Source organism: Oryx dammah, unplaced genomic scaffold (genome assembly GCF_014754425.2).
Source record: "Oryx dammah isolate SB20612 unplaced genomic scaffold, SCBI_Odam_1.1 HiC_scaffold_4, whole genome shotgun sequence".
NCBI classification, from domain to species: Eukaryota; Metazoa; Chordata; class Mammalia; order Artiodactyla; family Bovidae; genus Oryx; species Oryx dammah.
Window position 1 is genome coordinate 82,765,854 of NW_024070188.1, and position 26,099 is coordinate 82,791,952.

General features: G+C 47.2%; 1 protein-coding gene across 1 annotated transcript; it reads left to right on the forward strand.

Annotated features, from left to right (window-relative positions):
- The first annotated feature begins 3,595 nt into the window (after positions 1-3,595).
- MAS1 (MAS1 proto-oncogene, G protein-coupled receptor) lies at positions 3,596-26,099 on the forward strand. The gene is made up of 2 exons (XM_040238926.1): positions 3,596-4,487; positions 24,165-26,099. Exon 2 carries the CDS (start codon positions 24,200-24,202, stop codon positions 25,175-25,177), a length of 978 nt encoding a protein of 325 aa, XP_040094860.1. The 5' UTR covers positions 3,596-4,487; positions 24,165-24,199; the 3' UTR covers positions 25,178-26,099.

Sequence of the window (26,099 nt, forward strand, 5' to 3'; positions counted from 1 at the left end):
GTGAAGACCCAGCACAGCCCCAAACGAGGAAACACATACAGTTATGAAACCATAAATAAAGATAAAATCGTGGTACTAACTTTATACATAATTGATTTATTTAACTTACTCTTTCACTCAGCCTATGCCAGATGAGTAAGACTTTATCTCTGCCTCCAGGGGCTAAGTGTTTGGAGGTAAACAGACACATAAACAAGAAACTCTAATAAAATAATTTAATAGGTACAATCACTGAGCACCAAAGAATTGATGCTTTTGAACTGTGGTGTTGGAGAAGACTCTTGAGAGTCCCTTGGACTGCAAGGAGATCCAACCAGTCCATCCTAAAGAACATCAGTCCTGAATATTCACTGGAAGGAGTGATGCTGAAGCTGAAGCTCCAGTATTTTAGCCACCTGATGCGAAGGGCCAACACATTGGAAAAGGCTCTGATGCTGGGAAAGATTGAAGGTAGGAGGAGAAGGAGCCGACAGAGGATGAGATGGTTCAGTAGCATCACTGACTCAATGGACATGAGTTTGAGCAAACTCCAGGAGATGGTGAAGGACAGGGAAGCCTGGTGTACTGCAGTCCATGGGGTCGCAAAGAGTTGGACGTGACTTAGCGACTGAACAACGGCAACAACAAATCACAAAAGTTAGAGAACTCTTCTGCATGGGTCCAAAGTCCCAGCTATTCAGGTTAGCCGCTTGTGGTACTCTCAATATGTGAATTTTTGTCATTTGAAGATGACTGATACTTTCAGTCTCCTTGAAAAAATTGTAGGTGGAAAAACATTGTTTGCCCAAACCCACAGTCACTGGAAGAAAAAGGACAATGGGTAGAAGTTTAATGTGCCCAAATTTGACCTTGGACTAAATTTGTAATTTCAGACATTCTTTTAAGTAGCCCTGTGGGACATTAGGAAAGGCACGTCAAAGATGTGTCTTCAAGCTTCCTAGAAGGAAATGAAAACCCCTAACTGCACACTTTATGGTGTTCTATTGACATAAACAAATTGGCTGCTGCTCAAAAGGAACTCAGTTCCTCCGGATGCAGAAATCTCTGACAGGAGACTCGAGTTACGGTGGGAAGCCTGCTAGCCGGCTCCAACATGAACACAGTCTTCATCTTTTTACGTCTCTCTCTCTCTCTCTTTTTTTATAGAGCCTCTAAATGTTAGCTGATGAATATCTCCAAAGGATAATTTAGAAAGTACAGTTTTATGAAGGGCCGAGACAATGCTGGCCAAGAATGCAGGGCTGAACCCAGGGTAATATTTAGAACATCCAGAGGGATGGACAAACTCCATGACCCCAGGCAATGCTCCAAAAATACTCTTTCTCACAAGTGGAGTTTTCATGATGTTTGGACAAGGGAGAGCACACGATTACAATCTAGGTAAGGAATCTAGAGGGCAAGTGTCTATGTTGCCGATTCGGTGCTGACTCAGAGCTGAAGGAGACAGTCCATCTGTTATCATGAAGGAAGATGCCCGGTGCTGCAGCTGTGTCTACACGGGTGACCACCACACCACGACTGTCCCCACTGCCCCTCGGGGTCGAGAGCTGTCTTGCTTGAGGACTGCTGGCCTCGGTGTGGGTCACTTCACACTTTCCCTGCAAAGGCACTTCTTGCTGGGCTGGAAGAGTCTTTCTGGCAGATTCTAAATACTGAGGGGAGACCGGGGGAGGCTCAGGGCTGGGGACCTAGTCCCCCACGGCACGGCCTAATCTGGGCTCCAGCTCCTCCCAGAGTCTACCCGGGAGGGCTGATTCCACAGCCTCCGGTGGGTCTGCTTCCCCCAGCGTGGCACCCGCCATGGGCTCCGCTCCACCACGTTCGCATGGTCCCCACCACGCCGGCCTGCTTGGTCAGAGGAAAACCAAGGGCAGGGTGTCGAATGTGCATTTCTCTTTAAGATTCGATGTTTAAGAAACGTGCACTGAAAGTAAAGATCCTTACTTGGGAACGACCCAACTGATGCCGGGCCAGGGCAGGCGAGGAGAAGCAGGGCAAAGATTCCCCGAGGCTGATGGGATTCAGAGCAGAGTTCTGTTCTCAGGGTTTTATCTTCGGCTTTTATCTGGCCAACGGGATCTGAGGTCCCTTTTGCAGGACTGGCGGGCAGAGGGCGGGGCCAGGCCCATTCTGAGATCCTGTCAATCAAACAGATGGGACAAAACTTCACTCATCACTCCAATCAAGCTTGTGAGTCCCAATTTCTAGCAGACCTGAAGTTGCTTAGCTGACAAATGATGAACCCAGACAACTGGGGCTAAATGACTCGCCTGCCATTTTGAGGAGCTGCTGCTCCAGCATGGACTCTGGGGCCATCTTTCCCCGTGGACATGAGGGCTCACACCTGCCCCACCCGGGCCCTTTCTCTTGGTCTGAGCGGCCCACCCTCTTCCTCTGCTAGCCCTCACATCTTTCTAGCTCTAAAGGGCAGAGCTGGCCTTTGGGAAGTTCTAAGTTCTCTAACTTCTGTGATTTGTTGTTGCTGTTACTCAATTGCTAAGTCATGTCCCACTCTCCATCTCCTGGAGTTTGCTCAAACTCTTGTCCATTGAGTTGGCGAGCCCACCCAACCATCTCATCCTCTGTTGCCCCTTATCCTCCTGCCCTTAATCTTTCCCAGCACTGTTTGGGAAAGACTTTGGGAAGCACTGGATAGCTGTCTCCCCATAACCAAGGGCCTGACAGCCGAGGTACAGTAGAGGTCCGTCCAGATGAAGAGAACATCCTAGGATGTGACTGGAGTTCACTGGGCATCCATGGGGTTGAAAAGTGAAGTCACTCAGTCATGTCTGACTCTTTGCGACCCCGTGGACTGTAGCCTACCAAGCTCCTCCAACCATGGGACTCTCCAGGCAAGAATACTGCAGTGGGTTGCCATTTCCTTCTCCAGGGGATCTTCCCAACCCAGGGATCGAACCCAGGTCTCCCGCACTGGAGGCAGACGCTTTACCCTCTGAGCCACCAGGGAAGCCCATGGGTTAGCACGGAGCAAAGTCCACATGGCATTCAGAGGGTTTGGAACTTAAGAGTAAACTCTTGAGGAAACAGGGGGCTTCCATGGTGGCTCAGCAGGAAAGAATCTGCCTGCAGTACAGGAGCTGCTGGAGACTCAGGTTCGATCCCTGGGTCGAGAAGTTCCCCTGAAACAAGAAATGGCAACCCACTCCAGTATTCTTGTCTGGAGAATCCCATGGACGGAGAAACCTGGCAGGCTACCATCCATAGGGTTGCAAAGAGTCGGACATGACTGAAGTGACTGGGCACACCTGCACGCTTGATAGGAAAGGGTTTCTACCATGTGTGGCTCTATTTCTGGCTTCCGCCACCCGATGGGTCTACCATTCATGTGTTGCTCCACTTCTGGGTCCACTCTGTGGCCTCCTTGGTTACCAAGCTTCCTCCTCACGTGATCCCATAAAGCCCTTCGCTGGCCATGTCTGCCATGTTTCCCTGTTGTTTGATGGGAGAAAAAGGGATGTTGTTTCTGTAGGCAACTTGTGGAGGTGAAAGCTAGAACTTCCTCCCACCCTGGATGTTTGGGACTATGGATTCCTCACTTCTGGCCTCCGTCGTCTCTGTTGCCCCTTCTCTCTACACTTCCCCCACCCCAGACTCTCCCTGCCTCTCAAGAGGAGGACGATTACTCACAAAGACCAGCCGGGCACAGAAATAGCCAACCTATTTGTGGTTTAAATGCAAGCAGTTTTATTTTTACAGAGAGTTGCTGCGTTTTCTCTAAGTATAAAGCATCATCTACCACGAGTGGAACGCCTGCTCCATCTGCAAGAGTCCCTGCTTTTGTTAGTGGTGCCAATTAGTCACAAAACAATCAGCGCCTTCCCTGCCCGCTGGATCAGGGGAAGAGAGTGCCATCTCCTCCAGACTTCCCCCGGGGCGTCTCCTCCTACCTGGACCCCATCTGGCCACTCCAGGCACCGCTTCCTGATGCCTTGTTTTTTGTTTACCTGGTGACCGTTACCAGTTTCCAAATGTGGCATCTTGTTCCCTGCAGGATGGACAGATGCCTCTGCTCCGTTAGGAGCTGGGAGAAGCAAATTGGGGAGGCCCTCTGTTCTGTTGACTTAAATCGTGACGTTGGAGACTTTCTTCCCGTGGGTCCCTCAGCTCAGATTTTCACAGCCCCCGAAAGGACAGGGTGAAAGGTTCATAGATCCGGACAGTCCTTGAGCTTCTGAGCAGCGGCTGCCGTGGAGCCGAGGAGTGGAGCACTCCCCGTCCTTCACTCCTCTTTTCCTTCTGGTCTCTTCCTTCCCGCCCGTGACCTTGGCACCTTCTCAGCCAGCCTGATCCTTCTCTCCCAATTGTACTTGCTTCTGCGTGTCTGGTCTCCTCTCCTCTGACCGCTCCTTTCTCTCAGCCTGGCTGGTGGCCTCAAGCGGTCCCAGTTTCCCTGAAGTTTCTGATGATCCTCGGGGGAAAGGAAAGGTCTTCAGGAGGCTGACTCTCCTTTGGAGCATCGCATCCAGGTAATGAAATCGCACTGAGTCTCCCCCATCTTCTGCTCTGCTGCTCAGCACCGCCTGCCCAGTAGGTGCCCGGACCTCACCTTGTTCTGCCTGCCGTTCGGAGATCTTCAGGGAGGTGCCCTGGCACCCCCCTCCTCTTCCGCTGGAGAGCAGAGCCGCGGGTCAGGTTTCCCACCAGGCCAATTTGGCTGGCCTCTCGTCTTCCTGCTTACGAAAACAGTCCGAAGAAAGCTGCTTCTGTGGGTTCCTAAGGCTGCTTTCCCATAGAATCGCAATTTGCTTTCCTGCCCTCTGTTGATCAAATCAGGCCCAGGAGTCCACAGCTACTTTGCCACAGTAATCGTGAAGGAATACTTTGGGGAAAAAAAAAAAAAAGGAATAAATGCTGCCACAAATGGGTGGTGGGGGTCTTCACCACAAGGCTTGGCTACTCGGACCCTCCAGAAGCCTCTTGCTTGGTCTCGGCGCCTTCACGTGGGGTCTGTTGACCAAGAAGAGGGTCTCAGGAGAAAGTAACTTGACTGCCTGTGGGTATCTGCATCTCACAGAAACAGCTGCTCTCAGGAGTCGTCTTTGAGCCAGGCTGAGAAGCGAGCTGGGCACGGGTGCTCATCCACCCCTGGGACCCAGTTCCGGGCGCTCTCTCCCTCCTCCACTGCATCACACTTGCACACTCACATGGGCATGAGACTCTCTTAACATGGGTTGTAGGAAAGGAAAGGAAAGTGTCAGTCGCTTAGCTGTGTCTGACTCTTTGGGACCCCATGAGCTGTAGCCCGCCAGGCTCCTCTGTCCTCTGGGATTCTGCAGGCAAGAATACTGGAGTGGGTTGCCATGCCCTTCTCCAGGGGATCTTCCCCACCCAGGGATCAAACCCAGGTCTCCCACATTGCAGGCGGATTCTTTACCAGCTGAGCCCCCAGGGAAGCCCTGTAGGAAGGGAGGGGATATTGAATTGTTTCACCACGTGTCCCTCACTGTACAGGTGCATTCCTACACCTCATTTAACCATTGCAGCTTTGGGTCATGATGAGTTCCATTCTACAGGGGACAAGACTGAGTCTTCCAGAGCTTGGCAGAGACCACTTGGCCAGTCACAGGCTGAGTCAGGAATCTGAGCTGCGGCTCTCTTTCGGCTACACGTGCGATTTTGCCCTTCTGTGCAGTGTTTCTCTGGGCCGTCTTCTGCCTCAGCCCTCGCTGGCCCTGGTGGTTCGGGGTCAGGGGGAGGTCAGTCACCTCACGTGATCACCAGCCTAGTCCCACTCTGGATCGGAGTGAAGATTTTCACTTGAGCGTGTCACTGAGCGATGCCATTTGAAGCACAGCTTCTGCTGATAAGCGTGGGACCATCTGCTTGGCACATCTCGAATTTTTTCAGCAGTGGGAGAGCAGCTCCGATTTCCTCAGAGAAGGCAGGCTGCAGCCTGCCTGGAGGGGATGTGGGCACCAGGGACCCTGCAGGTCGGCAGGACAGCGACGCCCAGGACGCGAAGGTCTAGCCTCCCGGCCGCCACCTCTGATTCTCTCTGAGCGAATGGACCGCATGAGCCTGCAGCCCGGTTTCTAATTGCTCAGCTGACCTTGACAACCAAAGTAAGATTTTTCCATCTTCCAAAAGCTATTGCCCGGGCCACTCTTTCTGTGCTGGTGGTTTTAATAGTGTCTTAGATGTCTGCTCTGTGTTGCCAAAAACCTCTCTCCTGCCTTTGTTTTGGAAAATTTGCTTCTATTGCTGCATTAACTGTCCCCAGACGTCAGTTTTCAACTTTGGGGGTCGAAACTTCCACACAAACTTTTTCTTTCTGACTCGTGACAGGGGGCGAGAATCTTGGCAAGAATCTCAGGTCACAGAGTCAGTGGTGGACTTGGAGGTGGTCAAGGTTGTTTAAAGGGATATTATCAAGGATAAAGGAGCTGGGGTTTGAAGGGGGTGTTGCCGTGTGTTTGGTTCCTCTGGGGACATCGCTTGGCTGGAGGCAAGCTGGGTTGATTCTCCTCTCCCTTCCTCAGAGGGCACCGGTGTGTCAGTCATGGTTTCTGTTGCTTCTCAAGTTAGGTGCGCTGGTGGCCAGGTTCTGTTGAAAGGATTCCCCTGTTCTTTGATGTGAGCATTTCCCAGGCAGGGTGGGTAAGGGGAACTGGAGAGAGAAAATGTGGGATTTCGTCCGATCGCTATGCAGAGAGCAGGGAGAAGGTGGTAAGGAGCCCACCACTAGGTATCTTGACCTTGGCACTGTGACATTTGGGGCTAGAAATTCTTTCCTGTGGGAAGCTCTTCAGTGCCTCCTAGGATGTTGAACAGCATCCGTGGTCTCAGCCCACTAGGCGCCAGTTCCCTCCTCCTCTCAGTGTGACCATCAAAACACTGAATGTCCCCTCAGAGGTAAAATCACCCAACTCCCCCCACTTTCGAGATGAGTGGTCTAAGGTGACCTTGCTGTGCCCTTGGAAAGGGAGTGAGGAGTTTCTGCTTCTCTGTGCAGACGGCTCGAGGGAGCAAGGCATTTAATACAAGGACAGATGTCCCTGCCGGCACACTCCCATCAGATCCAGTGCCTGCCCGGGCAATTCCGTCTCACGAATGGGTCTCTGTTTGTCCAGGTTACTGCACACACACACACAGAGGCGGGCACGTGCCCTTCTCTCCGGAGCTGCACGCCTGCAAGGTCCAGCCTGGGGGCCAGTCCCTCCTTTCGGTTGCCTAGGAGCGTATGAAGTTTCAGATGGCCTACCCTGGACACTGGTTGGCTTTCGCTCTTGTTCTTTTTTCTTTCCTTTCCTTTCTCCCTCCTTCCCTCCCTCCATCCCTCTCTTCCTTCCTTCCTTCCTAAGATGGCGAGCCTGAGAATTCAGGACCAGGGTAGAACCGTGGGCAGCTGAGCAGAGAGGGGGCTATGGAAGAGGATGCTTTTCTTTTAAGAGAAAACTCCAGCAAGCCCCTCAACAGAGCCTTTAAAACTCTGCTTCTACCCATGACTCTGCCTTCTCTCATCTCGCGTTTCTGTCACCCTCGCTGCCCATCTGTTCATTGAGAAGTGACTGCAGGTAGCAGTTTCTAGTAGACCTGCCAGCCCACATCCTTAAACATCTATGGAAACCACCACGCTTGTTTTCTCTGCTTGTTGATTTATGATCTCAGTTCGGCGTTTCCATGAGACTTGTACTGGCAAAGTGCTTTTCAGTGTCTAGCTTTCCTGACACCCCAGGCTTCCAGAAATACAGTGAACTATGTGCCGATGCTGCGAAGAGCCTGGGGTTCGGAGGGGCTAGGCTGCTTTGTTTAGGACTCACACCTGTGGCCAGTTTGAGTGGAAGTGTGGCTCTCAGGCAAAGAAGGATAAGCAGGCAGAATACAGTTGCCCCTGCAACATAATTTGAACAATGTCCAACTTTTTTTTCTGAACATTTCTTTCGCATTCAAATGCTTTACTGACTATGATTCTTTTATGTCTGCGGGATGGAGGTGGGTGTTATCTTCTATCATAGCCTGGTTCATCATCAGTTCAGTTCAGTTCAGTCACTCAGTCCTGTCTGACTCTTTGCAACCCCATGGACTGCAGCATGCCAGGCTTCCCTGTCCATCACCAACTCCCAGAGCTTGATCAAACTCATCCATCGAGTCAGTGATGCGATCCAGCCACCTCATCCTCTGTCATCCCCTTCTCCTCCTGCCTTCAATCTTTCCCAGTCAGAGTCTTTTCCAGTGAGTCAGGTCGCCAAAGTATTGGAGCTTCAGCTTTAGCATCAGTCTTTTCAATGAGTATTCAGGACTGATTGCCTTTAGGATGGACCGGTTTGATCTCCTTGCAGTCCAAAGGACTCTCTAGAGTCTCCTCCAACACACAGTTCAAAAGCATCAGTTCTTCAGCACTCAGCTTTCTTTATGGTTCAACTCTCACACCCATACATGACTATTGGAAAAACCATAGCTTTGACTAGATGGACCTTTGTCAGTAAAGTAGTGTCTCTGCTTTTTAATATGGTGTTAGGATTATCCTAGGTTTTCTTCCAAGGAACAAGCTCCTTTTAATTTCATGGCTGAAGTCACCATCTACAGTGATTTGGGGTCCCAAGAAAATAGTCTCTCAAGGTTTCCATTGTTTCCCCATCTATTTGCCATGAAGTGATGGGACCAGATGCCATGATCTGAATTTTTTGAATGTTGAGTTTTAAGCCAGTTTTTTTTTTCACTCTCCTCCTTAACTTTCATCAAGAGGCTCTTTAGTCCCTCTTTGCTTTCTGTCATAAGGGTGGTGTCATCTGCCTATCTGAGGTTATTGATATTTCTCCCGGCAATCTTGATTCCATCTTGTGCTTCTTCCAGTCCAGCGTTTCTCATGATGTACTCTGCATATAAGTTAAATAAGCAGGGTGACAATATACAGCCTTGACATACTCCCTTTCCTATTTGGAACCAGTCTGTTGTTCCATGTCCAGTTCTAACTGTTGCTTCCTGACCTGCATACAGATTTCTCAGGAGGCAGATAAGGTGGTCTGGTATTCCCATCTCTTAAGAACTTTCCACAGTTTTTTTGTGATCCACACAGTCAAAGGCTTTAGCATAGTCAGTGAAGCAGAAGTAGATGTTTTTTTTTTTCTGTAATTCTCTTACTTTTTCAATGATCCAATGGATGTTGGCAATTTGACCTGTGGTTCCTCTGCCTTTTCTAAATCCAGCTTGAACATCTGGAAATTCTCAGTTCACATACTGTTAAAGCCTGGCTTGGAGAATTTTGAGCATTACTATGCTAGCGTGTGAAATGAGTGCAACTGTGTGGTAGTTTGAACATTCTTTGGCATTGCCTTTCTTTGGGATTGGAATGAGAATAGATCTTTTCCAGTCCTGTGGCCACTGCTGAATTTTCCAAATTTGCTGGCATTTTGAGTGCAGCACTTTCACAGCATCATCTTTTAGAACTTGAAATAGCTCACCTGGAATTCCATCACATCCACTAGCTTTGTTCTTAGTAATGCTTCCTAAGGCCCACTTGACTTTGCATTCCAGGATATCTGGCTCTAGGTGAGTGATCACACCATCGTGATTATCTATGTCATGAAGTTTTTTTTTTTGTCTAGTTCTTCTGTGTATTTTTGCTGCCTCGTCTTAATATCGTCTGCTTCTGTTAGGTCCATACCATTTCTGTCCTTTATCGAGCCCATCTTTGCATGCTTGGTACCTCTAATTTTCTTGAAGAGATCTCTAGTCTTTCTCATTCTGTTGTTTTCCTCTATTTCTTTGCATTGATCGCTGAGGAAGGCTTTCTTATCTCTCCTTGCTATTCTCTGGAACTCTGCATTCAGATGGGTATATCTTTCCTTTTCTCCTTTGCCTTTCGCTTCTCTTCTTTTCTCAGCTCTTTGTAAGGCCTCCCCAGACAGCCCTTTTGCCTTTTTGCATTTCTTCTTTTTGAGGATGATTTTGATCACTGCCTCCTGTACACTGTTCAATTCAGTTCAGCCGCTCAGTCGTGTCCGACTCTTTGCGACCCCATGAACCGCAGCACGCCAGGCCTCCCTGTCCATCACCAACTCCCCGAGTTCACTCAGACTCACATCCATCGAGTCAGTGATGCCATCCAGCCATCTCATCCTCGGTCGTCCCCTTCTTCTCCTGCCCCCAATCCCTCCCAGCATCAAAGTCTGTTCCAATGAGTCAACTCTTCGCATGAGGTGGCCAAAGTACTGGAGTTTCAGCTTTAGCATCATTCCTTCCAAAGAAATCCCAGGGCTGATCTCCTTCAGAATGGACTGGTTGGATCTCCTTGCTGTCCAAGAGACTGCATATAGGTTTCTCGAGAGGCAGGTCGGGTGGTCTGGTATTCCCACCTCTTTCAGAGATTATTGTGATCCACACAGTCAAAGGCTTTGGCATGGTCAAGAAAGCAGAAATCGATGTTTTTCTGGAACTCTTGCTTTTTCCATGATCCAGCGGATGTTGGCAATTTGATCTCTGGTTCCTCTGCCTTTTCTAAAACCAGCTTGAACATCAGGAAGTTCATGGTTCACGTATTGCTGAAGCCTGGCTTGGAGAATTTTGAGCATTACTTTACTAGCATGTGAGATGGGTGCAATTGTGTGGTAGTTTCAGCATTCTTTGGCATTGCCTTTCTTTGGGATTGGAATGAAAACTGACCTTTTCCAGTCCTGTGGCCACTGCTGAGTTTTCCAAATTTGCTGGCATATTGAGTGCAGCACTTTCACAGCATCATCTTTCAGGATTTGAAATAGCTCAACTGGAATTTCATCACCTCCACTAGCTTTGTTCGTAGTGATGCTTTCTAAGGCCCACTTGACTTCACATTCCAGGATGTCTGGCTCTAGATGAGTGATCACACCATCATGATTATCTAAGCAGGGCAAAGACTAATAGAATTTTGCCAAGAAAATGCACTGGTCATAGCAAACACCCTCTTCCAACAACACAAGAGAAGACTCTACACATGGACATCACCAGATGGTCAACACCAAAATCAGATTGATTATATTCTTTGCAGCCAAAGATGGAGAAGCTCTATACAGTCAACAAAAACAAGACTAGGAGCTGACTGGGGCTCAGATCATGAACTCCTTATTACCAAATTCAGACTGAAATTGAAGAAAGTAAGGAAAACCACTAGACCATTCAGGTATGACCTAAATCAAATCCCTTATGATTATGCAGTGGAAGTGAGAAATAGATTTAAGACAGAGTGCCTGATGAACTATGGAATGAGGTTCGTGACATTGTGCAGGAGACAGGGATCAAGACCATCCCCATGGAAAAGAAATGCAAAAAAGCAAAATGGCTATCTGGGGAGGCCTTACAAATAGCTGTGAAAAGAAGAGAGGTGAAAAGCAAAGGAGAAAAGGAAAGATATAAGCATCTGAATGCAGAGTTCCAGAGAATAGCAAGAAGAGATAAGAAAGCCTTCTTCAGCGATCAATGCAAATAAATAGAGGAAAAGAACAGAATGGGAAAGACTAGAGATCTCTTCAAGAAAATTAGAGATACCAAGGGAACATTTCATGCAATGATGGGCTCGATAAAGGACAGAAATGGAATGGACCTAACAGAAGCAGAAGATATTAAGAAGAGGTGGCAGGAATACATAGAAGACCTGTACAGTGTTATAAACCTCATTCATAAGTTCGTCAGGCACTCTGTCTATCAAATCTAATCTCTTGAATCTATATGTCACTTCCACTGTATAATCGTAAGGGATTTGACTTAGGTCATACCTGAATTGTCTAGTGGTTTTCCCTACTCTCTTCAAGTCTGAATTTTGCAATAAGGAGTTCATGAACGGAGCCACAGTCATTTTCTGGTCTTGTTTTTGCTGACTGTATAGAGCTTCTCCATCTTCAGCTGCAAGGAATATAATCAATCGGATTTCGGTATTGACCATCTGGTGATGTCCACATGTTGAGTTGTCTCCTGTGTTGTTGGAAGAAACTGTTTGCTATGACCAGGGCAATCTCTTAGCAAAACTCTGTTAGCCTTTGCCCTGCTTTGTTTTGCACTACAAGGCCAAACTTGCCTGAGGAGCCAAACAGTATGAAAAATGACTCATCATGGATTGTATGAAGTGGTGGAATCTGAGCAGGGGAGGAACAGCAGTCGGGGAGCAGCCCAGCTGGGGTGAAGGGGGTGGTGGTGATATGGCAGGGCAAGAAAGGCATCTGCACAGCAGAGGAGGAAACCTGGGGCCAGGCTCAGATCTTCTGTTGAGGGGAGAAGTATGTCCCAGGGCAGGAGACAGTGGCAGTGTTAGACATAGTAGAGTGTTTACCAGTAGCTGGGTTGATTGAATAGGTAAATGCTTGAGGGGAATGGGAGCCAGGTTTCTTACCATCAGAGACAGGAATTACAAGTGAGAAGGGGAAGAAAAGTAAACTGAACTCAGTGATGCTGGATCCAAATTGGAGATACTGATGTGAATTCATTGGTATTCAATGGATATGTAGAAACTTACAAAAATATGGATGTCAGTCTCTATGTGAATGTATATATGTATTCATATACATTCCTTAGCTCGGTCCACTGAGAGTGCCTGGGAGCAGTGACACCTCAGTAGCACTGGGTATACACAGTATCCAGATCTTGGTTTCTATAACCCCTTCTCTGCTAGGAGGAACGAGGGCTCCTTGAGAAAAGCTTACTTCCAGGGACTGTGCAGGGAACATACAAGGTGAATAGTGCCTGGTAAAACATCCAGTTTTTGTGTTTTGGGGTTTTTTTGGCTTGGAAGGCTAAAAACACCAGAGGAGGTATGGAACAGCCTTTTCATATTGTTCATGGGGTTCTCAAGGCGAGAACACTGACATGGTTTGCCCTTCCCTTCTTCAGTGGACCAATACTTTGGCCACCTGATACAAAGAGCTGACTCATTGGAAAAGACCCGACTCATTGGAAAAGACCCTGACGCTGGGAAAGACTGAGGGCAGGAGGAGAAGGGGACAACAGAAGATGAGATGGTTGGATGGCATCACTGACCAATGGACATGAGTTTGGGCAAGCGCCAGGAGCTGGTGATGGACAGGACAAGTCTGGCGTGCTGCAGTCCATGGGGTCACAAAGAGTTGGACACGACTGAGCGACTGAACTGTACTGATGGAACAGCAGGGAAGCTCTGATTTCTGTTGTGGATCAGCTGAGGTTTGTGTGCTGCTATGTGAGGCCCAGTTAAAATCTCCAGGGCTATTATTAATAGCGTCTGATAGTCTGGAGAGATGTCTGAGTTAGAACTGTCAATTTGGACCCCATCGGGATATGATAATAGTTGAAATGAGGGAATCGAATGAAACCACCCAGGGAGTGTTTATAGAGTTAGAAGAGAGGAGGGCCAAGGATGGAGCCTGGTGACTCAAAGAGAGGGTGAGGACAGATCCAGGAAGCGAGACAGAGAGGAAGCTACAGAGAGGCAGGGGGAGAGCCAGAGGGAAGAAAGCGCATCCAGGCAGCAGTGTCATCTCGAGACCGCAGCGTGGAGATGCAACAGCTTCTCATAACACACCCTATGTTGTGTCTGGGTGGGGTGGGTGCGAGAACTGTATCGTATCCTAATCCGTTTCGGGGGAGTTGTCTAAAAGCTGCTGAATGGATCACCTTGCTTTAATTGTCTTCTAATAGAGCTGTTGATGGTGGTGATGACTGTGGTCACTCCATTTTCCCGAAGAAAGTAGTGGATGAGCAGAAACTGAAAATATTTTTATTGTTGTTTAGTGTTTGGCATCGGGTAGATGGTGCTTTAATAAATAAAAATCTACCTGCTAATGAGTAATAACATTCTTTGAGAAACAAAGAGTCCATTCCTTGGAACTTTAAATAAAAATATTTACCACTAATCACTTCGATTGCAGTAATCACTCTGGTAACATCAAGGCCATTGTTAAATGTCCCCAAAGTTCTATTTGCCACTTCACTTGGGTGAGTGAATTTCACACACACACATGAACTATTGACAGAAGACTGGGGTAGGGAGGAGCAATAGCGCCCACTTGAACCTGGGCAATGTAGGGTCCATTGCTGGCGTGGCTGCTAACTCAGTGTGTAATCTCGAGCTAGTCATGAGCCAGATTCCTCACCTGTAAGATAAAGAGTGGTTTACAGTATATGTAGAATCCTTGCAACTTCTAAACCTCAATTATCAGCAGAGTACAGGCAGACTTGTAACAGTTGTTATAGTCCAGTTGCTCAGTTGTCTTCAATTCTTTGCAACCCCATGGACTGCAGCACATCAGGCTTCTCTGTCCTTCACTATCTCCAGGAGTTTTCTCAAATTCATGTCCATTGAGTTAGTGATGCCATCCAACCATCTCATCCTCTGTCATCCCCTCCTTCTCCTGCCTTCAATCTTTCCCAGCATCAGGGTCTTTGTAACAGTAAGGAAATGCTTTTAAGAAAACTTCAAACTGTATCTTACATCTTCTACCCCAGTTTCAGAGGAAAGAATTTCTAACATAGATGGCAAATAATTATATTTACAAAGAATTATTGCAGCTCTGTAAAAGAACATGAGAAAAGAATCTGTCAAAGAAGAAATTCAAGTGACTGTTAACGTGAAAAAATATTCAAACTCATGAGAGATCAAATAAATGCAAATTAAAGCAAAATGCCTTTTTAATCAGCTACCGAAGTTGGGAATTGTAAAAAGTGGAGATGTTGTGGGGACAAAAAATGTATATATGCTGTGAAAAAAAATCTTATACTGTTGATATCAGTATAATTGGTACAGTTTTGGGAAGACAACTTGTTAAAATGTTTTAAAATCTTGAAAAATATTTATACTGTTTAATTCAGCAATTCCACTTTTAGAAATATGTCCTAAGGAGATGATGAAAGATGTGCACAAAATTTGTATCCAAGAAGGTTCATTATAGTCATTTGTTTTTTTGAAAAATAATGGTGGAAAGTCAGAAGCAACTGGTATGTCCACAGTTAAAGGACTATTAAAAATAAATTATGGTGCATCCACACAATGACATTTAAAGTCATGCTCTTCTAAAATATATGCTGACGGAGAAAATGTTTCTAATATGATACTGAGTGAAGAAAAAAAAAAAAAGAAAGCAGGCAACCACACAGACTATAAAATGCAGTTTCAATTTTAAAAGACAGTGTATGTGAGATGGGGAAAAAAAAGACTAAAAAGAAACATCCCCAAATGTTCAGTCAGGTTAATTTTGAGTAATGGTTTTACGTGTGATTTTTTTTTCCTACTGAATTTTCCAAATTTTCTTCAGTGGACAAAAATATTGTTTTATAATTAGAGAAAAAAGCCATGAAAAAAAGTTAAATCCCCCCATTTTCTGTTAGGATTAAACTGGCTACAAAAATGAGCCTGTCGGGGGAGCCCTTGGTCCTTGGGGCCTGTATAAGTCGCACTGGCTGCTCCAAGACTTGGAGCTGTGGACTTGGAGCATGGCGACCATCCAGTGGTCTCAGTCCAGCATTAGGAGAGCTAATTATCAGGAATTAAATGAGAAAAAAAAAATCCTATAACATTAGAGAATGTGATGCCTTCTGTTCCTTAAGTAGGAAGGATTAGAGGCAGGCTAGATTAGAAAATTTATAACAGTGAGGCTATAAAAGGTAAGGTCTTAAAAATAGGATTCCGCCCCAGGGCAGAGTGGGATGAGCTCAGAGAAAGAATCAGGAGCTCCCAGCTGCCAGGCCTGCAGAACTGAGTTGGGATTGTGTGTGTCTCACAGTGTCTCCAGCTTCTCTTTAGTGGTCGGCAAAATGAGGGGGGCTGGTTAGAACAGTGGTTTCCAGACTTTTTTTTTAAGTAGGAGACTGGAACTCAGGGGACCTGGATTCTCACCCTGGCCAACAGGGTCAGGATCCATGTGAGCTTTCAGGCCTTGATGCCCCGAAGGTCCCAGGGAGCAGCGGACTCAGAGTGGGTGAGTGGTGGGCCCCTGGAGCTGCGAGACGCAGTGACCCTGAGCCCTACCCCCACTGAGTGTTCCCTGTGAAATGAGGGCAATGTCTCCTTCCTTCCTTTTTTTCTTTTCTTAAGTTGCTCAGTCGTGTCCGACTCTTTGTGACCCCATGGACTGTAGCCCACCAGGCTCCTCCGTCCATGGGATTCTCCAGGCAAGAATACTGGAGTGGGTTGCGATTTCCTTCTCCAGGGGATCTTCCCAACCCAGGGATCGAACCCAGGTCTCCCGTATTAGAGGCAGATGCTTTAACCTCTGAGCCACCAGGGAAGCCTTTATGTTGACGGAAAAAAAAAAAAAAAGAAACAACCCCCCCACCCTGCAAAAACAACACGATCTAAAAAGGGATGGTGTCGTTCAGTTGTTGGGTCGTGTCCGACTCTGCGACCCCATGGACTGCAGCACGCCAGGCCTCCCTGTCCATCACCAACTCCCAGAGCTGGCTCAAACTCATGTCCATTGAGTCGGTGATGCCACCTAACCATCTCATCCTCTGTCGTCCCCTCCTCCTCCTGCCTTCAATCTTTCCCAGCATCAGGGTCTTTGCCAATGAGTCAATTCTTCGCATCAGGTGGCCAAAATATTGGCACTTCACCGTCAGCATCAGTCCTTCCAATGAATATTCAGGACTGATTTCTTTTAGGATTGACTGGTTGGATCTCCTTGCAGTCCAAGGAACTCTCAAGAGTCTTCTGTAGCACCACATTTCAAAAGCATCGATTCTTCAGCGCTCAGCCTTCTTTTTGATCCAAGTCTCACATCCATACATGACTATCGGAAAAACCTGGATTTTTCCTACTGGAAAAATCTACACATCCATACATAACTACTGGAAAATAATAGTTATGCTTTATTTGGTGGAAAAACTGAGGACTGAAGCTTGAGACACAGCATCTCAGATCACTCTGAGGGACTGCTTCAGAGGATAAGGGTGGAACCAGGATATATAGGAGCTTTTGCAGCAAAGTCAGGTAGATGGTACACCAAAAGATTACTATTAATTAGAGAAAACCGAGCATCTCAAAGTACGGGATTAGTGCATATCTGTGTATGAGAAGATGTAAGGCTAGGCTCACTGAAATGACTCTTTTCATGTGTATCTCAGCTATCTGGGCCCAGATCCTGTGCTTTTTCACCTGAGTCTCCTCAGGTGCACCTTTGGGGGTGGCTGCAGCATCTGACTGCCTGATGGTGGGCATCAGGCCTCCATCCTGAGTTCCCTCAGGTCTTACCGTCAATGGGGTGGCTGTAATGTTGGTACTTGATGGTTACAACATCCTTTGTTTACTGATAATGGCAGGCAGTGTCAGTATTTTCATTCACACTTCTCAGCCTCCCAAGCTGATTGAAGGACCCAGCGCTGACCCGAAGGGAAGTCGCTTTGAACCCTGAAGTCCTGTGTGACGGCATTCTCGCGTTCCACCTGATGGCTGTCTCCCGGGGACTTGGAGGGAAGAAAAGGGAAGAGAGGCTGGGATAGAGCTTCCCAGAATCATGCTATCGGCTGCTCCACTCATATCTGTTCTCAAGCACATGGTGGGGTTTCCACCCACCGCTGCGTTGCTGTGTTACCGATCACGTTAGGGGCACAGAGGGCTGTTAAGACGCTCTCCCTCCATCCAGGACTGTCAGTTCAGTTCAGTTCAGTTGCTCAGGCGTGTCCGACTTTTTGCAACCCCATGGACTCCATCCAGGACAGTCCCTGCCAGATAAACATTGTGTTGTGTTAGTTGCTCAGTCGTGTCTGACTCTTTTCGACCCCAAGGACTGAAGCCCGCCAGGCTCCTCCGTCCTTGGAATTCTCCAGGTGAGAATACTGGAGTGGGTTGCCATTCCCTTTTCCAGGGGATCTTCCCGCCCCAGGGATGGAACCCGGGTCTCCTGCATTGCAGGCGGATTCTTTACTGTCTGAGCTACCACTGCAGATATGCTTGCCACCTAGAAACGGACGGATGTAAAGAAGATGCTGTGTGTGTTGAACAGAGGAGCCCACGGGGCCAGGACTGGGTTGACCTGGAGACAAGTTACCCACAGTGGTTAATCCTGCAGTGCCATTTCTTCCTCCCATCTTCCCTGCTATCTGAGTTAGACGGTCTTGTCAGCGAGTCGCACCCACCCTTCTAGTCTCCTTGTTCTTCCTGACCTCAAACGCCCTAGTCATCCAGCCTTGGAGATGAATGGTGTCCAAAATGACCAAGGTGCCCGGAGGAAGAAAGATTTGGGGGGTCTGGTGAGCAGATAGGACCAGCTGTGTTCAAGGCACTTCTTGCTACCCTCTGCTGTTTCACTTGAGGGACTGAAATTCAGTTTGGTCTGGTAAGTCTGGGAATGTCATTTTTAGTAATGTGTTCATTTAAGTAAAACCGTGCTGCAGCAGATCAATTTGAAGGGTTATTGTTAGTTTTTAGTGAGAATTAGTTTTAATGGGATTTTTTATTTGCTTTCCAACCACATCATGACCAAAGTCTGCCCAGGTATGGGATTCATGAGTTATATTAATCATTAGAGAACCTTTTATTAACTGTGGCTGCCTAGGCTCAAGACAGCGGTTTTCTTTCTTAGGTAACCAGGGTACATTCTCAGGGCCATTGTGATGGGCTTTATTTCTTGGAATAATTCAATAAATATTTATTGAATGGCTATGCCAAGTCCTGGAGAGTCAGACGTGAATAATACAGTTTTGCGTTGGAGGAGTTTGTGGTTTAACAAGAGAGATGCAATTTTAACTATGGGGAGGAATGTCATGGCTATGGAGGTAATTAATGGGTAACACCGGAATAGTGGAGGGAATGCTAGAAAAGGAAGGGATGGCAGCATGAGGGTCTGGAAGGGGCAGATTGGTGCAGGGATCGAGGAGAACAGGAAATGAGGGGAGTGAGCCCAGGAGGCTAGGCCAGAGGCATGAGACTAGAAGAGGAACACGTAACACGTGGTCTCAGGTGACTTCTGCATCTGAAATTTATTTTTTCATTTTCATTTTTAAAAAAATTTTATTGGCGTATAGTTGATTTTCAATGTTGTGTTAGTTTTGGGTGTATAGCAAAGTGAGTCAGTGATACACACTGCATTTGGCAAATGCAAGTAACGAACGATGTCTTAAAGGTCTCCTATATGTGTCTATTATTATTACTATTTTTTTAATGCAGTTCTACTTATTAAAGGATGTAGGCCCTCAGGAGGGAGAACACACAGGCGAGCAGATCTGGAACCCACCCTTCTGCGTGTCCACCGATGCTTCATTCTCAACACACCTTGAACCCAGTTGCTGGTTCCCCCGGCCACTGTCCCTCCTGCTCCTGATCTCAGCCACTAAGCATTTGTCTACACAGCCTCTTCAGATGGGAGGCTCAGTCCACTCACTGCCCTGTCTCTCTCCCCCTTCAGGTTCCTGGACACAGGAACCTGACCCGCCTGCTCTGAAATGCCTCTGGAATCCGTTCATTCCTCCAGCCACTATCCTAGTTCTCATTTCTCACTGGGGCTATTTCAACAACACATTACTGGCTTTCTTGCTCCATCTGTAATTCCCTTCCATTCAGGCTGTAGACTGTGACCAGGGTAACCTTTCTAAAACATAGTTCAGGCCTCCTCCCAGGCCTGCACTGAAACTTTAATGGCTCCAGAGTTTTGCAAAGGGTTGTGTTTTTCAAACCGTGGCCTAGGACCCATCTGCATCAGAATCCCCTGGGTTATGAAAATTCAGATTCCAAGGCCCCAGCCCAGACTTCTTGAAATAGTGGGGCCCTGGAATTTGCAGTTTTAATAAGGAACCCTATGTAATTTTTAAGCACTACTGTTGGATAAGTATAACCTATAAAATAAGTCTGATACTTAAAGAAGTATCATACCCAGACCTTCATGCTTCAGTCCAGCTGTTTATTTCTTTCTAAAGCCTCCACCCAGGCCCACCAGGTTCCTCTCTCTTTCTGTGCCTCCTGCTACCACACCATCTGTTCTCTTTTCTTAAAATGCCTTTCTTTCTCTTCCTCAGCTAACAAACTCCTATTGACCCTTCAAGGCCCAGCCCTGTGAAGCCTTCCTTGAAATCCTGAGACGTGGCTTCCTGGTGTGTGCTTGCTCGGATGTCATCAGTCTCCTTTATCCCATTTCCCATAGTGAATTAGTTTCAGTTCCGCATGCCTCCCCTGCCAAACTGTGCGTAAGGTTGTGTCCTATTTATTTCTGTATCTTTGACTCTTAGTGCGGTAACTGAAACCTACGTGTTGGTTGGAAAATGAAAAGATTATCTATCTCCAGAGAGTGGATTTGGTTACTTGGGTTTGACTGTAATAGAAAAGTGCAGTTTGGTCTTGTGGGTTGAAACATCTTTCCTAACTGATTTTTACGAGTACACGAGAGCTCTCATGCACGTAATGAGAAACTAAAGGCTGAATGATGCTGTGGTCCACGAGAGAGTCCAGCGTGTGAACCTGAATCAGAAAGAATGTTCTTGTCCGTTTTCTTAGAAATTTTCTTAGGTCCTGATTTTACATGCTAGTCTTTGATTTTGGTTTAAGTTCTTTTGGCTTTGGGATAGCCCTGCTAGACCTGCACCATCCAATATGGTGGTCACTGGCCCCGTGTGGCCCATGCACATGTGAAATGTGGCTGGTCTGAGGCAAGATGTTCCATGAGAGTGAAATACACACTGGGTTCTGGAGCCTTAATGTGAAAAAAGAAACTGAAGTAGCTCATTAATAATTATAAATCAATTACATGTGGACACATTGGGTTAAATAAAATATTGAAATTCATTTCACTTGTTTCTCCTTATATTTTATGGCTCTCAGAAAACCTTAAATTACGCATATGGCTCACACTGCATTTCTGTTGGACAAAGCTGATTGAGACCCTTCCTCCCTCTACCAGTTTTGTGTGTCAGGTTATTCTGTTTGCTTCTTCTCTCCCCCTGAAACACTGTTACCACCACCACCATCACCACCCAAGCACCCAGCTCTGAAGTGCACACCATCCAACCGTCTCACTTACCACCCTCCTTACTGTGACCATCTACAGACCCCCGGGCCGCTCTCTCAAATTCCTTGAAGATTTAACACCTGGCTCACAGCCAGTGTTTTTCTAATGATGTCCTGTATTCCAGCCCTATTTCCCAGTGATTTCAATGTCTATGTAGACAATTCTTCCAACGCCCTGGCTCCAGGTCTTGATCTTCTCATGTCAGAAGATATTGTCCTCCCCTCTCCTCTAGCTGTTCACTCCCATGGACATGGGCTACATTTATCAATACCAATAACCACATTTATCAATACCAATAACCAACACCCAAGCCACGCCACCGCAGGCTTGGCTTTGGGCATCCCGCTCTTCGACCTCTGCCTCCGATTTTCCAGTTCTCTGCCTTCAGGACTTGGGCCTCAACAGTTAGTTCTCTGACACGGATGGGATCTACACTCAAAGGCTCCTATTTCCTGTTCACCAACTCTCACCTCTCTGCTGGCCTCAACTCTCTCCTAATCTTGTTGAATTCCATAGTCTCTGGGCTTCAGTTCCTTTGGTCTTCTGTTTCCTTTGCACCAGCCCGGTAGAACCCCAATCCTGGTTAAATCCAACTCTCCTCTTTCTGCACATTCACACCTGGACAGCTGAGCCATAGCTGGAGAAAAACACGTGCTAATCGTCTCACTCTAGATTCCTGAGCCCGTCCAGGCAGGCTCTGTTTGCCTAGAAATGTTGCTCTCTTTCCTGCTTTCACTTAATTACCTCTTGCCCTCTCTCCTTAAACTCTTAACACCTCCTCACTCTTAGCGGATGATCTTGCTCTTGACTTCGCTGAAAACAGAGATACTGTACATCCAAAAGAGAACTTCTTGTAACGTCTAACACCCCCTCTTCACTCTACCTAGCTGTCTGTACTTTAAACCGCACACTCGGCCTTCCCTCCTGCTCTCATGACTAAATTATGCTCCTAGCCTCCCAGTTTCTTTTGCTTCCTTCTCCTCATCCCCCAACCCCTAAGCTTTGAAATGCCCCAAGGCTCAGCCCTTGGACCTCTTCTCCTTTTTAATGACCCAGGTTTCATAAGCAATCTCATCTAGCCTCATGATTTTATACTTCACCTGTTCTCGCTACTTCTGCCCCAGCCAGCCCCAGCTCCCAACATACTCCAAGACAGCTCCATGTGGCAGTTGCATAAGATTCCCAAGCTCCATATGACCCCTCCCAACCTGCTCCCCCTGCGCGTTGTCCAGACAACAAATGGCTAAAAGCCATTCTCTTTTCCTACAGTAACTCCTGTCTCACCTGGCAGCAACTCAGATTGCATCCAGAACCTAACCACGTCTCACTGCCTCCACAGTTACACTCTGGTCCCGCCATGGTCCAGGCTTTTCTTTTCTCTGTGGTGCTTATTCTGATCAAACATCTATTGGTTTGTTGCTGCTGTTATTGGGTATTGACTGCCTCCCACTGAAATATAAACTCCAAGAGGTTGATACTTTGTTTCATTTACTGCTGTAGCCCCATTCCTGGAACAGTGCCTGACCTGAAGTTGGCATTGAATAAATCTTTGATGGGCGAACTTGGGGAACACGGCTAGCTCACACCTACAAACCTTTAACAAAGCCTGGTCTGTACAGCAGTGCCATGGGATTGCGAATTCTGGGCCTTGTGTTGGGCTCCTGAGAGTTTTGGAGTCTCTCCCTCTATGGTCTGATTATGAAACAAAAAGAGAATCTGCTCCAGGAAAAATAATTTCCAGCATCTCAGCAGAGCAACTGAGGGGAGTGTTGGTAAGGAGAGGGGAACTAGCTCTGTGGGCTCCAGGGTCTCAGCACCTGGAATGTGACCATCACCCCTGCACCTGCTCAGAAAATAGCACGTCTAGGTTCTGTTCTGCCTCTGGTGAGGTCATGAAGAAAGGCGACAACGGTCTATGAACTAACTATCCTTTTATTTCTTTCTTTATGGCTGTGCTGAGTCCTTATTGTTGTTTGGGCTTTCCTCTAGTTGTGGCGATCGGGGGCTGTTCCCTTGGTTGCTGTGTGCTGACTTCTTATTGCAGTGGCTTCTCTTGTTGCAGAGCCTGGGTTTAAGGGCAGGTGGGCTCAGGAATTGCGGGCTCTAGAGCACAGGTCGGTAGTTGGGGCACACAGCTCAGTTGCTCCATGGCATGTGAGATCTTCCCAGATCTGAGATTGAACTGGTGTTCCTTGCTTTGCAAGGCAGAGCCTTTACCACTGAGCCACCTGGGGAGCTCCTACTAAGTAACTTTCTAAAGGTCGATTATTTCACACATATAGGGCCCTGGTCTGCAAGGACCAAAAGCAGAGAACAATATTTTACCACCACCATCAAAAATAAAAAGCCAAGGACTCCATGAATAGAAGCAAAGAAGATGACCTCTGTGGGCACCTGCCTTTTCTGTTCCCCAGCAGTGGAAGTGGCTTATTTATATTTGTTACATAACAGGAAAGGGAGGGGGGCGTGCATACATTTATTTAGCAGTTCCTGAAGTGTGAGGGAAAACTGCTGATAACTGGTGTGTTGCAGTCTCAGATATTGAGCATTTTATTGGGCTTGGGTCAGCGCTTTGTTTACTATCTATCGGTAGTTTTCCAGCGTGGTCTGGCAAATGGAGCTCGGGGATGCGAATACATCTTGCTGAAATATGCCATCTGTTCCCCAGGGGTGGTTTGCACTGCACACATGGTCTGAGTAGGTACACAGCTTCATCACAGATATTGAGACTATAGAAAACACATACCTTCTAATTGGTCACACTTCTGAGAATATTGGTACCCTATTGAACCTATGTTTTTCTACTTGTCCCTTCTCAATCACCCATCATTTATGGCACTTTGTGCATTAAAAGGTGACAGCAATAATGTGGCCCAAACATGTTCTTTGTCATCGAATATTAACACGGTTAACCTGGGCTCTCAGGCCAGGAGATGAAGGAACAGAAGATGAGATGATTTTCAAAACACCGTTCAGAAAGCTTGGGCCAGACCAGAAATGGACACCAGAAATCTGATCCTCTTGCTCTGCTGGACCCCCTTTGGTACTGAGCCACAAGCAAGTAACAATATGAACCAAAGGCTGCTGGGGGGTTCCAAAAGGCCATTAGATCAGTTCTCTCTTGGTGAAGTGCCTCATTTTTATCTTCATTGGAAAGAGAATTATACAGTCTAGTTGACATGTTCTCCTGTATGACATGAAGGTTACAAGCCATAGCTGAAATCTTTTACTGCAATTCATCAACCTTGATTTTCTTTCTAAACTTATTTACAGAAAACTACCTGAAGAACCCAGACTGAGGCCCCCTCATGGATGAGGCAAATGGGACATCGTTTGTTGCTGAGGAGCCCTCCAACGCCTCAACCAGCGGGAACACCTCCGTCAGGGACCCGCGCCGGGAAATTCCCATCGTGCACTGGGTGATCCTGAGCATCTCCCCGCTGGGCTTTGTTGAGAACGGAATCCTCCTCTGGTTCCTCTGCTTCCGGATGAGAAGGAACCCCTTCACCGTCTACATCACCCACTTGTCCATCGCAGACATCTCGTTGCTCTTTTGCATCTTTATTCTGTCTGTTGACTATGCTTTAGATTACGAGCTATCTTCTGGCTATTACTACACAATTGTTACATTATCGGTGACATTTCTCTTTGGCTACAACACGGGCCTGTACCTGCTGACAGCCATCAGCGTGGAGAGATGCCTGTCTGTCCTGTACCCCATCTGGTACCGGTGCCACCGCCCCAAGCACCAGTCGGCGTTCGTCTGTGCCCTCCTGTGGGCACTCTCCTGCTTGGTAACCACCATGGAATACGTCATGTGCATTGACAGCGAGGGACAGACCCACTCCCGAAGTGACTGCAGGGCCGTGATCATCTTCATAGCCATTCTGAGCTTCCTGGTCTTTACTCCCCTCATGGTGGTGTCCAGCACCATCTTGGTGGTGAAGATCCGGAAGAACTCGTGGGCGTCCCACTCCTCGAAGCTGTACCTGGTCATCACCGTCACCATCATCATATTCTTCATCTTCGCCATGCCCATGAGGCTCCTCTACCTGCTCTATTACGAGTACTGGTCGACATTCAAGAACTTGCACCATGTTTCTCTTCTCTTCTCTACCATCAATAGCAGTGCCAACCCTTTTATCTACTTTTTTGTGGGCAGCAGCAGGAAGAAGCGGTTCAAGGAGTCCTTGAAAGTGGTTCTGACCAGGGCTTTCAAAGATGAGATGCAGCCCAGGCATCCAGAAGACCACACGGCCACCACAGCAACCGAGACTGTTGTCTGACCGGCGGAAGGAGATTGTGGACCAAAACAGTGGGACAAAGATGAGCCGCAGTTTGTACTTGGGAATGCAACTGAATACCCCCTAAAATATGATATGGAAGGACACCCTACCCCACATGCATGAGATGCAAATTAATGCTGAGATGGTACTCTCGTGCTGTACCTTCTGGAAATGCCTGAATACGTGTCGAAACTTCATCTTTTCTGTAACTTCCAAAAAATTCCTTCTGTTCCTCTTCAGCTCTCCTGGAAGCATTTCCCCATGAACTATAAAGATGACACCAGCAGGAAGGTTTACAGGTGTGTACAGGTAAAGGCACAAGTATTTGGTGAACCTTGAAAAAGTAAAGCCATATCGTAAGAAGAACATGAGTTTTGGAATCAGACTGACTCTGTCCTTTGCCGCTGGTTTGACCTCAGTCTTAACCCCCAGGGACCTCATTTCCTCAGTATAAAATGGCAACAGCAGCAGTCCATACCTCCTGGACTTGTGAAGATGACACCAGAAAATGAGGTATGTGAAGGGTCTGGCGCACGTCAGTGTTAAGAAACATCCGTCTCTGTGACTCTTCGAAGTGGAAGAAGAAATGCACATTTCTGTTTTGTAAAGCACACACACACTCCCACACACACAGCTCTATCATGTACAAATAATCGTTACATGTTTTTAAATGATGACTGTAATTTACAAAAGTCTTCTGTCTGTTTGCTGCACCGAGAACTCTTTGTGGAACACCACCATCTGAGATGTTAGGACCCCCAACTGCCGTGTGCTGGGGCATCATTTCAGGTTGGGAGGGGAAGCATTTGGCCACTAGCACAGGAGTTCCTTGCGGCTTCCCTTCCCTCTGTGGGAATGCTTCATGTAATGAAAGTCTGTTTTGAAATCCTTTGCTTGATATAAATGTTCATGAATGAAATCA

Excerpts from the sequence above, each read along its gene's own strand:
- MAS1 (XM_040238926.1), top strand. The coding sequence starts at position 24,200 with ATGGATGAGGCAAATGGGACATCGTTTGTTGCTGAGGAGCCCTCCAAC.